Source organism: Anas platyrhynchos, chromosome 22 (genome assembly GCF_047663525.1).
Source record: "Anas platyrhynchos isolate ZD024472 breed Pekin duck chromosome 22, IASCAAS_PekinDuck_T2T, whole genome shotgun sequence".
Lineage (NCBI taxonomy): Eukaryota > Metazoa > Chordata > Aves > Anseriformes > Anatidae > Anas > Anas platyrhynchos.
In genome coordinates this window covers 7,527,851-7,540,016 of record NC_092608.1, presented here as the reverse complement: position 1 = coordinate 7,540,016, position 12,166 = coordinate 7,527,851, and the positions used below count along the sequence as shown (strand labels likewise).

Here is a 12,166-nt window from a genome sequence, read left to right as displayed (position 1 = left end):
GTCGGGGGGGGGACCGTCGGGGACCCCGCACCAGCTCCTTGCTCCCCCCTCCTCCCCTCACGGCACCCGCTGCCACCTCCCCTCGCCCCCACGCGCCCCGTTCTCCTCGGGGCCGCCATTTGGGGGCTGGGGGCGGCCCCGCCGGGCTCCCGGGGGCGGGCGGCGGCATTGGGGCGGGCCGGGCCCTTCTCCTCCCCCCTGACCTCAGCTGCTGGCGGAGCTCGGCGCCGTCACGAGTGCGGCCCGGCCCCGCTGCGCTCCCTCCTTCCCCGCCGGCCCCGCTCGCCGTGAGGGGCCCCGGCGCGGCCATGGCTCGCTGAGCAGCAGCGGCGGCGGCCGCCACCCCGCAGCCGGCGGGCCGGGCCGGGGCCGGGCCGGGGCAGCCGGCAGGACGGAGCCGGCCGGCGGGGGGCGGCGGGGCGGCGAGAGGGCCCGGAGGGCGGCCCGGCCCTCGGGCTCCGCCGGGCGGGCGAGGAGGCGGAGGGCGGCGGGCGCCGGCGCCATGGAGCCGGCGGAGGTGAAGGACCGCATCCTGGAGAACATCTCCCTCTCCGTCAAGAAGGTGGGCGGTGGGGCGGCCATGGGGACCCCCCCCGATAAATTGGGGCCGGGGGGAGGTCTCCCCCCCCGGGACATCGCTGACATCCCTGAGGGACCGCCCCTGCCCAAGGCCCGGGTCTGGGGTCACCGCTTTGTGACAGGACCGGGGGGGGATGCCCCCAGGGACCCCCGGGCTGGGGGGCTGGGGTCGGAGGCATCCTTTTTGCTGGTGCCGTGGATCCAAGCACACCCCCGAGGAACCCAGTCGGTGGGGCTGGGGCGGCCCCTGGCAGAGGGGGTGTTGGGCACCCCTCCTGCACCCCCTAAAGGGACACAGCCGGGGGCACCCCGGGACCTCCTCTGTGTCCCCGCTGTCAGGGCCGTGCTGGGGTTCCCCCCGGGGCTCCCAGTCCCAGGCTGGGGTTTCCCTTTTTCAGGGGACCTCCTCTGTGTCTGGGGCAGTCACGAGAGCGGGAAGTTCTGGGCTGGGGCCTTGCTTTTTGTCCTTCCTGGCCCAAATGTGAGCTCAGGCCTTTTTAGAGAAAGGCCAACAACCACAGGCTGTGCTGGGGGGAGTGAAGGCAGTTGTTTCAGTTTTCATCCCACGTTCTGGGGGAAAGGAGGCCTCCTGGACTTGCTGATATTTCTCCAGTTACTGGGTTCCTGCTGCCTTTTGAAATCGGTGTTTTTCTGCGATCTGCAACATGTCCTGACACAGATTCATCCATGAAAACTTGTTACAAGAAGACTATCAGGAGTGAATTTCCAGCACAATTAAGGAAGGGATGATTTGACATTACCTCCTGGATGTAGGATGGATGTGCAAACCTCTCCCATCCTCTCTCTTTTCCTCTGTTGGTGAGCCTGTTCTCTGGTCTCCATCCTTAATTTTTAGAGGACATTAATTTTTAGGGTGAATCTCTTATCTACCTGGAAATGACAGGATGTTCATCTGGCTCCAAGCTCTGTTATGATGCTCTGTAGCTCTAACCTTGCTACCTCAGTTTCCCCATGTACGTAAAGATACACTAGTTCCCACTCAGGATTTGTTGGACACAATTTATTTACATTGGACATAATTTATTTACAAAGAAAATAATTTTTTTACAAAGAAAATAATTTATTTACAGAGAAAATCTTTGGGATCCTTGTTTGGAAATGCTGTAAAATCAACATGGTGTTTTTTTTGGTTATTATTGTACTTGAGGAAGGCTCCTTGTCTACAGCTCTGCCAAGATATCTCTGCCTTGACCTGCACTGATCTCTGCCAACTGCTGTCTTGGTCCAGCAACGAAGAGGGATTTTTGGATTTTTCAGTCCTGCCAGTTTGCTTTCCTGTTCAGTTCCAAGTAGGAAAGCTCAGGGAAATGAAGGAGACACCAGGCTGATGGACCTATTAATACCATCCCAGTGAAACCAAGTTCAACCACGTGGCAAAAGTCCAGCACTGGCACACCCCTGTGTTTTACCCCGGGATGCAATTCTGCTTCCTTGGGGAGACTGCTTCCCTTCAGCAATGGAATTGCTAATTTTTCCCAGCATTTCCCTGTCTTCATCCCTCGACTCTCTGACATTTTTCTTTTCTCTGTGTTAGTGGGAAGAATAAGATAGTAGGTTAGAACAGGTACGCCTTCCCCACACCCTCGCTGTGCTTTGGGAGATCCTCATCTCGTTCATCCTCTGCTCCATGCCTCTTGGGTAATGACTCCTGGTTGCTGGGGTTGTGTCATGAGGTGTGGAGACTTTTCCAAGTATTACCTCTGATTTCAAAAGCTTTCTAGCTGTGTAGGCAGATCACTCCTTACTCTTGCTGTTGTTGCAGGTTTGATTTGTGGAGCAGAGGGTTTGGATGTGTTTGTGACGATGTGTGCACCTTTCTGCAATGCTTTTTGGCCAAATAATAGGCTTTCTTCTCTTAGCTTCAGACCTGAGGAAGAGTTTGTGGATTCTCAGTGGTCAAGTTGCTTTAGAAGGAGACCTCGCCTCGAGACTGGATGGAATTGGGACAAAAACAAACCAGCGCTGAAGGCTGAGATACCTGGTTCCATAGCTGCCTTTGAGTAGCAGCAGAAAGCATGGTTTTTCTGAGTAGCACAAGGAAAACCATCCAGATGCTCGTCAGCTTCCCTCTGCCTCGGACGGGGAGCACAACAAGCAGCAGCACAGGGCTGCGCAGGGCCCGTGCCACAGGGAGCTGCTCTGGTTTCTTGTGCCACCATCGTAGCGTCTTCGCTTGAAGCAGGTCCGGGTGCGCTTCTGAATTCCAGGAGCAGGAGGTCAGGAGGACATTTTTTTCAGAGCACAGTGAGTAAATTCTGTACAAATGGACAGCAGAAAAAGTGCTTCGATTCCACGCAACAAGTGAATCCCTCAAACCTCAGTGATTGGGAATACGTAGAAATATCTGAGGGCTAGAACATCAGCTGGAAAAACAGGGGTGCAAACCTCCTCGGAGAGGATAATTATAAACCCGCGGGTCTCTCCATGTGATACCCAAGGGTCTGGTCACACACTTCCACCGTACCTCAGAGATCAGGGGTAGTTCTACCCTTGACAGCAGAGGTGAGAGGTCAGGCCTCAGCAGCCAAGAGAGAGGCAAAACATCAAATGTAGAGACTCATAAATTGTCCCTCTAGCTGGAGAGATGTCAGGAGGCTTCAGGAGGGGCCAGCTCAGCACTGGCGAGTTGGGTCCCTGCTTTGATTCACACACACACCCAGAAGTGCGAGGACAGCCTTGATTTCCCCATCTATAGCTCGTCCTCTCTGACCTCTGGGAGAAATAAAACAATTCGGAAGGCGATGCTTTTTGCTCTGGTTGTATGGACAGTATCGCCCTGTGGCGCTCATTACTTCTGTCTTGTGCCTGTTTCTTTTCCCCTTCCCCACCCAGTGCTCCCTCGCCCTGCTAAGAGGGCTGTGCTCCAGCACAAATTACTGTGCGACTTGATGCCTAGCTCTTATTTTCTTTAATGAGTGAGGGATTTATTGAGGCAAAAGCTGCAGACGGTCAAGTTTTGGCTGGGTGTGCATTCACCCCTTGGCATGCATCCTTTCTACGAGGTGTGCAGACCCCTGTCCGCTCTGGCACTACTTTTCCTCTAGCAGATGTTACTGTGAGTGGCAGCAGTGGGGCAAGCGCTGCAGCTGAACTTTTGCTGTGATAAGCACACTAGAAATGCTGACAGCTTCATACCCATCCTTGGCCAACCATCTCCTGGTAGCTCTGAGTTATCACAGATGACCTGATCCACGCTGAAGCTGGTAGCATAAACATTTTTTTGTTCTTTGTTTGGCTTTCTGTGCTGTCCTGGATGTTGCAGAGGGTTAAGGAGAGACTTATTGCTGCCTTGTCTGTGGTTAGGTGGCCAGCACGCAGAGTTCTTAAACAAATCTCATTGCTGCCAATTCGGGGAGCTGAACTTAAATTCGTAAAGAGCTGAAAATCCAAGATTCTGGGGCTCTTCTCTGTTTTTCAGGCTTTCTTTGTGGCTTTGAAGGACACATTACCACAAACAGCTGATCCTTGGTGCATGTCAATCAGGTGGAGTGTTTTTTTTGCCGATGTTGCAAGAGTTCTTGCCAGAAGCTCTGGCTCTGTTCCGTTTATGCATGACTTTGGGAAAGTTTCCACTTCTCCCCACAGGCAGGGGTGCCAGTGAATTAATGCTGTGCCATTTCTGCCTGTCTCCACATCTGATTTTCAGCTCCGTACCAGTGAAATGCCATTGCAGCCCCCCCAGGCTCCCTGAACTCTGCTCTGTGGCATCTCCTGCACAGCGAGGGAAGGAAGATCTGGGCATGGCTTGGTCCCCCCATCCTGGAGAGGAGCAGGTAGTGCTGGCGTGGAGCATCCCTCCCCAAAACACAGAGGGGATGCGCCCACCTCTGGGGGGTGCGTTGATTTAGCCAAGCTGCCATGACACCGAGGTAGCAGTTCTGGAGATGTGCAAGAGCCTGAAGAGCAGCTTGCCTCCTGCTTCCCGTTGAGGGGCACCTCGCTGGCGGTAAGACCACAGGGGTTTATCTCTGTCAGGGTATTTCCTCTCGCTCGTTTGCGTTTGCTCCAAGCCACATCCGCTGTCACTGCTGGGAGCACGCAGCAGGAATTGACGCCTGTACGTGCACAGCGCTCCTGCTCACAAACCTGTACCAGGCTCACGGGCTGCCAGAGCACAAGGACGGGGCTCAATCTTCCTTTGCTGAAGCCAGCAACGATTTTGTGGAGCTGCGAATACACGAGGATCCCTCAGGTGCTTCAACGCTCACAGCACTGACGCTCTGCGCATTTTGGGCATCCTCTAAGGGCTTTGCCACTGCTTGGTGAGCAAACAAAGCTGCTTGCTGTGGTCCGGCTGAGAGTGCAGCAGTGAGGTCCCGTGAGTATTTCAGGGCTTTTTTCTCAAAATTCCTAATGTGTCCTGGCACAGGCCTGGTGATAATACAACTGCCAGCAACAACCTGGTAAGAAGATTGGATTTTTTGGTACCAAAACAGACTCTTTATGCCAAGGGGAGGCATTTCTCAAAATCAGCTCAGGACCTGCTGATGGACAAGGCTATGATAGCCTTTTTTCTGGGGGAAAAAAACTGTTCTTCTCCTGCTAGCACAAAGCATTCTGCTGAGAGAGAAGTTGGTTCAGGAAGCCAGTTTTTTTGCAGAAGGAGCAATGCACCATGCCTCTGAGGCAGCCTGCCTCTGATTTTGTGAATTCTGTGAGCGTGACACGGCTGCTGAGCGGTTCCAGCTTTTCCCACTTCTGATACCCTGATCCAAGAGGAGTAACCCAAATAACTTTGTGCCAGAAGACTTTGTCTGCAGGGAGAGATTCAAAGCGCTGAATGCCTGGAGTGTGAGTAAGCAGCAGCTATCTGGGAGAGCAGCAGCGTTACAGGGCACAAACCCCCTGTGCTCACTTGTTTTAGTGTGTTTACCAACTGGACTTGTTTTTCCCTCCTGTGAAATCTGTTTTCTGTTGTGCTGAGCATGTGACCTTTCAGTCCGCCTTCAGCTAACACAGGCATCCTGTTCCTCGGCAGCTGTGTGCAGTCCCAGGGGCTCTGCTGGCCACGTCTGACAAAAAGCACCGCTGGCAGGTAGCTTCCCTCCAGCCTTGCTAGCCAGCTCTGCGCCCATTCCCTGCTCACCACTGCAGAAAGAATGAACCTCAAACAAAGGAAAGCCCTGGAAAAAGCCTTTGGGGTGTGGGAGCTGACAAGTGTACGTGTTGCAGGAGGTGACAGTCTTGCTGGGTTGCACTCAGCTGGACAAATGCTGCAAAGCTCCATATTTCTAGACACGAAGCATCCTTCCTGTGGGTTTCAGCTTTGCCTCTTTCAGGCTGCTGTCTCTGCACATCACCAGCATGCTTTCTCTTATGGCTGCTCCAGCAACACTGGCGGTGCCTCAAGGTGCTGATGCATGTGCTTCGTCCCATGTGCTTCATCAGGAAGGTGCCAGCACCCAGGCAGGGGGTGCTGAGTGCAGGGTGGGAAGCTGAGCTCTGAGGCCAGTGCTGATCTGGAAGCTGTTTGTAAGAAATGTTGAGTCAGGTCACGTGTGCAGCCCCCAGGACATCCTGCCAGAGCTGAAGTTTCTGGGCTCTGAGTTGTGTTGTACAGCTTTCTGTCTTGATTGGTAAAGGGAGCAGCAGAATAACATCCCTGCCTTGAAATTCAGCCCACTTCTATAGGTGGTACAGAGGTTGCAGAGGAGTTTGGCCTCCCCTTTACCATTTGCCATCGATGTCTGTACTCTCCTGAGCAGGCATGAGAGAGCTGATTGTGCCTGTCTTTGTTTATCCATCTGAAGTGTCTGTCCTGTCCCTTGCTGATGCCTCTTCCCTTGGGGCTGGAGCTCCAGCTTTGTTTCTTGAGGGTGAACTGCTGTGGGTGAAGCCCCAGACATCGCGCCAAGACCCAGAGCTGTCTCCTCGATCAGAAGTTTTTAATCACGTTTTTAGGCAGCGTTGCAGGCTGCGTTCACGGGAAACCATGGGGTTTTGCCCTTGCTGTTTAGGGCTGTGCTGCCCAGTAACGTGCCCCAGCTCCCAGCCAGCTGAGCAGTGCGGTGGAAGGGCAGGTGCTGGGAGCAGGCTTGGGGAGGTTCAGAGCCTTGTGGAGGGTTTGCATCTCCAAAACACTGCCTGCAAAGAAAACCACCTCCCTGATAGATCGGAGGAGCTCTTTCCAGACGTTCAGGAAGGCAGCAAGAGGACAGGAAAGGAGGCAGAAAGAAGGCTGCAGCAATCTGTGTTATGTTTTGGCTGCCTGCTTGCAGCTTTGTGGTGTTCCTTTTGTTTTGCTTCCTTGCAAATGGGGAAAACCCTTTGCCAGTCCTTGTGCTGTGGCTGGGAAAGTGGGGCTTGGAAGCATCCCTCGCCTTTCCCATACAGCGAGTGCAGTGGTTGGGGTAGGAGCTGAGCTGGAGGAATGCAAGGGGTTGCCCAATGGGTCAGTTTGCTTTTCTCCTTCAGTGTTTGTCTTGCCAGGGAAATGCCAAGCAGAACAAGGGAAACGAGCTCGGTGCTGGAAAGCTGCTAGTGAAGTATCTGCAAGCCAGATGTGAGGAGGGGAGGTAAAGACTTGGCTGGACTGTGGCCAGTGAATAGTGCAGGCGGGTCCGGAGACTGGATTTCAGTCAGGTCATGGGAGTGCTGGAGAGGTTTCAATGCACCAACAGAGAACGATTCGATTTGGAGAACGGGCTCCTGCGTGGCTGCCGCAGCTCGGCTCACTCGGTTTATTCAGGAGAGTGGTGCTGGTCCCTGCAGGTGGTTACCTGCAGACACAGGAGGTAAGGACGTTTTGATCTAAATGCCAGAAATCCCAGGAAACGAGGACTCAAGGAAGACTCCTTCGATCTTGCTGATGACATCCTCAAGAGGAGGATAATCAAAAGCCAGAGCAATTTTGTGGCCTCAGCATAACGTGGAGGCTGCGAGGCGTGAGTGGGCGTTGTTCTCGCAGCCATTCCTGGAAACTTGGCTCGAGGGGCAGTGCTGATACATTTTTTTGGGTGCTGTGGGTCTCCTTCCACGTGGACCTCGGGGTTGAGTGCGTTACCTGGATGGTTCCGTGGCCCTGCATCAAGAGGCAAGTCCTTGTCAGGACTCAGGAAGGACCTGGGGGTTTCCTTCTGCACAGTGTCTTCCTGTAGTATTCCAGGAGGTGACAGCATCTTTAAGAACATTGTCTTTCAAACAGCTACCAACGCATCAGAACTATTCCTCAGCCTGACGAACACTGACAATCCCTTCTTTTGTTGGGGTAACCAGTGCAAAACAGGGATGGAGAGGGGAGGGCCTGACCGGTGAGGTTTTTGGCATCTCTCCTCGCGCTACAAGAACTCTGCAAATGGGCCTTGAGAGCTGATGCAATTAGTAGGCTATAAAATCGTGCAAGGAACATCCTTTCTTGTGTGTGCCAGCATGGGGTGTGGCGTATTACTACAAAAAACATGCCATTTACCATCAACTCTTGATTAATAAACAGCAATTAAATCCACCCTCTCCTCAATGGGATGAGGTGCAGCAGGAGCTCTTCCTTTATCCCCCTCCACTCCAACAAGCTTTCCTTTCCCTTTGGACAAACACCTTTCTGCTCTGCCTTCTCCTCGAGTGTGTTTATCTTGCCAGCCTTGAGTACTTGGGCGGAGGAGGAGCTTCGGTAACCGGTTTGCAGCAGCAGGTTTTGCTCCACGCTGTTGCAACACCAGTGGACACGATGGGCTGCGGAGTGGTCTCAAGCTGACAGACGCTCTTGGTGGATCGCGGGGATGCCTTCTGGATGCCGACAGCACTTATTTTGGCTGCAGGAATGTCTATAAATAGCCCCGGGCTGAGTCAAGGCGTTTGCAGGGCCCTGTGTGCTGCATGAGTCCTCAGCCTGAGGCTTTGGCCATTCATCCTGGCACCCACCTGCCCATCTGCCTTTTGGGGTGCAGAGGGGCTGAGGGGAAAAGCTTCTCACCGGAACCCCCCAAGATGAATGCTCTGCAGGTGCGTTGTTGTGCTTGGTAAATTCTTTTAACCTTACTGCTTGTCTCCTTCCTGGTGCTCCTGGCTCCAGCCCTTCTCACTGCCCAGGTATGTCAGGGAGCTGCTTTGTGGATGCTTCACATGTGAAGAGCTGGAGTTTGATCACCACTTCCCCAACAGGTCCATCCACCACGCAGTGATTAGGGACAGCTTGGTTTCAAATTGTTTGTTTGTGTTTTATGGCAATTTGCAGGGGAGAAGTAAACACAGCAGATAAATGCATGGTAACTCAGAGGTAGGGAGGCGCATGACGTATCGCGTACAGCTCCGAGCACGCTGTGCTGTCCAGCTCTAGCAAGCAGGCAGGTTCCTAGCGTGGCATTTTTCAATGCAGGCTGTTTGTGTTGGAGCAGAGCTGCTTGCTGTGACGGTGCAAAGCTTTATTTTTCGTTTGGTAGGGAAGTAGGTTTAAACAGACCATCTCTCAGGGCATCTCCACGTGTATCTGCGTTTTAGAAAACCTGCAGGGTCACAGGTAAGTGTTAACAACAGCGTGCTGTGCCCCTCACACCCTGCTGGTACTTTCCAGCCCCCTGCAATATTCATGCCTCTGCCATTTTTTCAGGGCAGTGTCCCAGCACCCCTCCCTGTGCTGCACAATTGGTGTCAGGCTCTGGGAACGTCCATCCAAGAGGGGGTGGAGAACGTGTCCGTGGCCTGCACCTCTGCCCCGAAATGTTTGTGGTCTGAATTCGTGCAGATCTCAGGTTAGCTGGATTTGGGGCAGGCCAGGTGCTCTGGGAAATGATGCAACCAGATTTTGCTCCTCAGCTCGGAAACGAGTGCTGGCAGTGGACACACAGCGCATCTTCCCGTGGAAGGACTGGCTGGTGCTTCTCTGCGGGAAGCCTGGCCCTCCCCTGCCCTCTGCCTCTGGAGCCAGCTATAAAATGGGCCAGGTGACACAAACTGCTGTCACCGCTCTGAAATGCGGTGTCTTCAGGGCCTGGCATGACAGGGATGCTGCGTCAAGACTCAACTAGTGAGCAACCATAAGAAATAGCTATTTTGCTGCTTCTCTTCACTTTGCTTTGTAGTTCATTCGCTATTTCGTCGTACCTTTCCTCTGTGTGTGTCTTTCCAAATAGAAGACACCTCCCGATCAGCTCCTGCAAGTCGCAGCCTTTCGCCACCCTCGCCACAGGGCTGGCTCCACCCCGGAGCTCCCAGGGCTTGCTCCGTCTTGTTGCCTCTGTGGGAGCTCAGTGGGGACTCAGCGCTCTCTCGGGGCACCCTGTGCAAATCCCAGCTCCCTGGCTGTGCAGTTAAGGCCGCCTGGGCACATCGTGTGGCCAGGAGGCAGGCTGGAGATGTGCCCAAGCGAAGAGCTAAACGCACAGGGAGGAGGATGAGGGACGATGATACGAGGATCAGGAGGTGAGGAGACCCATGCTACAAGGAGCAGGCAGGGCTTGGAGCAGGGCAAACCAGCTGCGTTGCAGTCTGTGTGTTTTTTTCCCTCCTGCTGATCTCTTTCTGGGGCTCATTGTGCCCCAGCAGCCCGTGCGTGTCCTTTGCTTGTGGCTCCAAGCCATTGGCCCTGTTTTCTTCAGGGGACGCAGTAGAAATGTCCCTATCCCTTGATGCCATGCTGCCTGGAGAACGCAGTGGCAGAGCTCTGTGCAGGAGCAACCCCTCGGTGCGCTTCCCTGCGCTGGCACAAGCAGCAGTTCAGACACGGCCGTGACTCAGAGCACTCAAATTGCCCCGGGAGGAGCCACCACGTGCCTGCTTCCCGCTCGCAGCGCCCCGTGGCCCCGTGATGGTGCACCAGGCAGTCTCACGAGCTCGTCCTCTGCCTCCTGACATGGCACGGACTGGACGGGGGCTGCTTGGGGTGGGTTTGCTCTGGACATTGCAATGAGCAAAAGTCGGCAGTGGGTGCGCTGCAGGTTGGTGCTTGGCCTCTGACTTCCCAAAAAAGCCATGCAGAGTTCTCCTGTTCCCTAACCTACATGAAGCAAGACCAGCGTTGTTACAACAGTGCTGCCAGCGGCGTCGACTCCTGGGGCAGGAGGGAGGCTAAAGGTAGCACCGAGTCTTAATATAACGTGGAATCATCCCTTAAAAACTTAGGTCCTTTCTTGGGGGAAGATTCGGCTTTTCTAAGAAATGGAAAACAATTTTTCCAGAAATACCCAGCTGCTTCTCACCACTCGGAGGTGCAGAGATGGGACAATCCCCTGGGTTTGGCAGCCATTTGCAAGGGGACGTGTGCTGAACCTCTGCTGCTGACGGGAGCTGGTCAGTCCATGTAGGAGCTGGAGAGCTGGAAACCATGAACTGGCTGCGGGAAGGACTGTAACAAAGATCTAGGCTATTTTGGGGAAGGAAGGAAAGAAAAAGAGGAAGTGTGCTTCTTCGCTCATCTCTTTCTCTGCACGGAATCTCTCTGTAAAGGGGAGCTCATCCAGCTGGTGGCAGAGCTCAGAGTTCCCTCTGCGATGACCTCCCCGAGCTGTGTGCACAGTGCCTGCCTGAGTGGCGCCTTGTTTTTCCCCACTGATGTGGTAAGCTAATGTAAAGCCTGCTTTTATTTTCATTCTTTTTCCCCTAGCTGTCCCCCACAGCTGCATTTCCTCAAGTGAGCACAGAGCCTGCAGAAAAACCCCAAACAGACGTTGCGGCCGCAGTGCAGCAGGAGGACCCGCAGCAGAGGGTACCCCAGCCCTCTGCATAGGCAACAGCGTGGCTGGGATGAGCCAAGATTTTCTGCCTTCAGTTCCTGGCTCACATCCCACAAGGCAGGGGCTTTCCTTCCTGCCTCTGTTTCTCCAAAAAGGGATATTTTAGTGACTCTCCATTCCAGGCAGCTCTTGGAGAACATGCGGTGTGTGAGCACTCCGTGTTGATAGTATGTATTGCAGAACGAACCTGGGGATGAAAGAAGGGATTTCTATTTTGTATTTCTTTCCAAATAGTGTAGAAAAGCCACATCCCTGACTCCAGGGGGCTGGAGGAGGATCCCGTGCCCCCAAATCAAACAGAGGCTTATGTGTGAAACCCTTTGTGATCCCTCATGGCTCCATTTACCCATCCCCTGGGGGATATGGCTCTGATTTTACATTTTGTTTCCTCCTCAAGTGTCCTTGCTGTGGGAAGGAATGTGCTTAAAACTGCTGATTGTGGATAGCTCCTGAAATAGTTCTGGAATAGTGGGATTTCAGGGCATTCTCCTCCTTGCTCGGACCTGGGCTGCCTACTAATACTGTAAATCTTCTGAGGCAGCTTCTTCAAAAATGTGGAAGAGCTGAAGAGCTGCTGAGCTAGAATGCATTGGCTCTCGCCTGGGTGTAGTGAAAGTCTGCGCACCTACGGGTGGCTCTGCATGCAAACCATTATCGCGCTTTGTGTTCCCCAGGGCATTTATCTTCTTGGTGGGACTGGGACAGATGAATTGTGCTGTGATCGGATGAGGGAATCTGGCTGTGATTCTTCCAGCTCAGCAGTTCTTTCCCACGTCAGGGCTGGGACCAGCTCCGTGCAGGAACACGCCTGGCTCTCCCGTCTTACCTAAGAGCTGCCTTCCTCCACAGAGATTAAAGATCTTTTAGCTTCACCCCGCTCCCAGCCTGATATATTCATATTT

General features: G+C 53.8%; 1 protein-coding gene across 4 annotated transcripts in view; it reads left to right on the top strand.

The window, feature by feature from the left end:
• The first annotated feature begins 214 nt into the window (after positions 1–214).
• PLEKHM2 (pleckstrin homology and RUN domain containing M2) overlaps positions 215–12,166 on the top strand; it is a 30,653-nt gene continuing 18,701 nt past the window's right edge. For 2 of the 4 annotated variants that reach the window (XM_038166682.2, XM_027443124.3), the window contains exon 1: positions 216–562. In XM_038166682.2, coding sequence (XP_038022610.1) covers positions 503–562 — 60 coding nt within the window. In that variant the 5' untranslated portion in view covers positions 216–502. Of the gene's footprint in view, positions 563–12,166 lie in introns of all 4 variants that reach the window. The other 2 variants (XM_038166681.2, XM_027443120.3) reach the window with 2 other exon arrangements.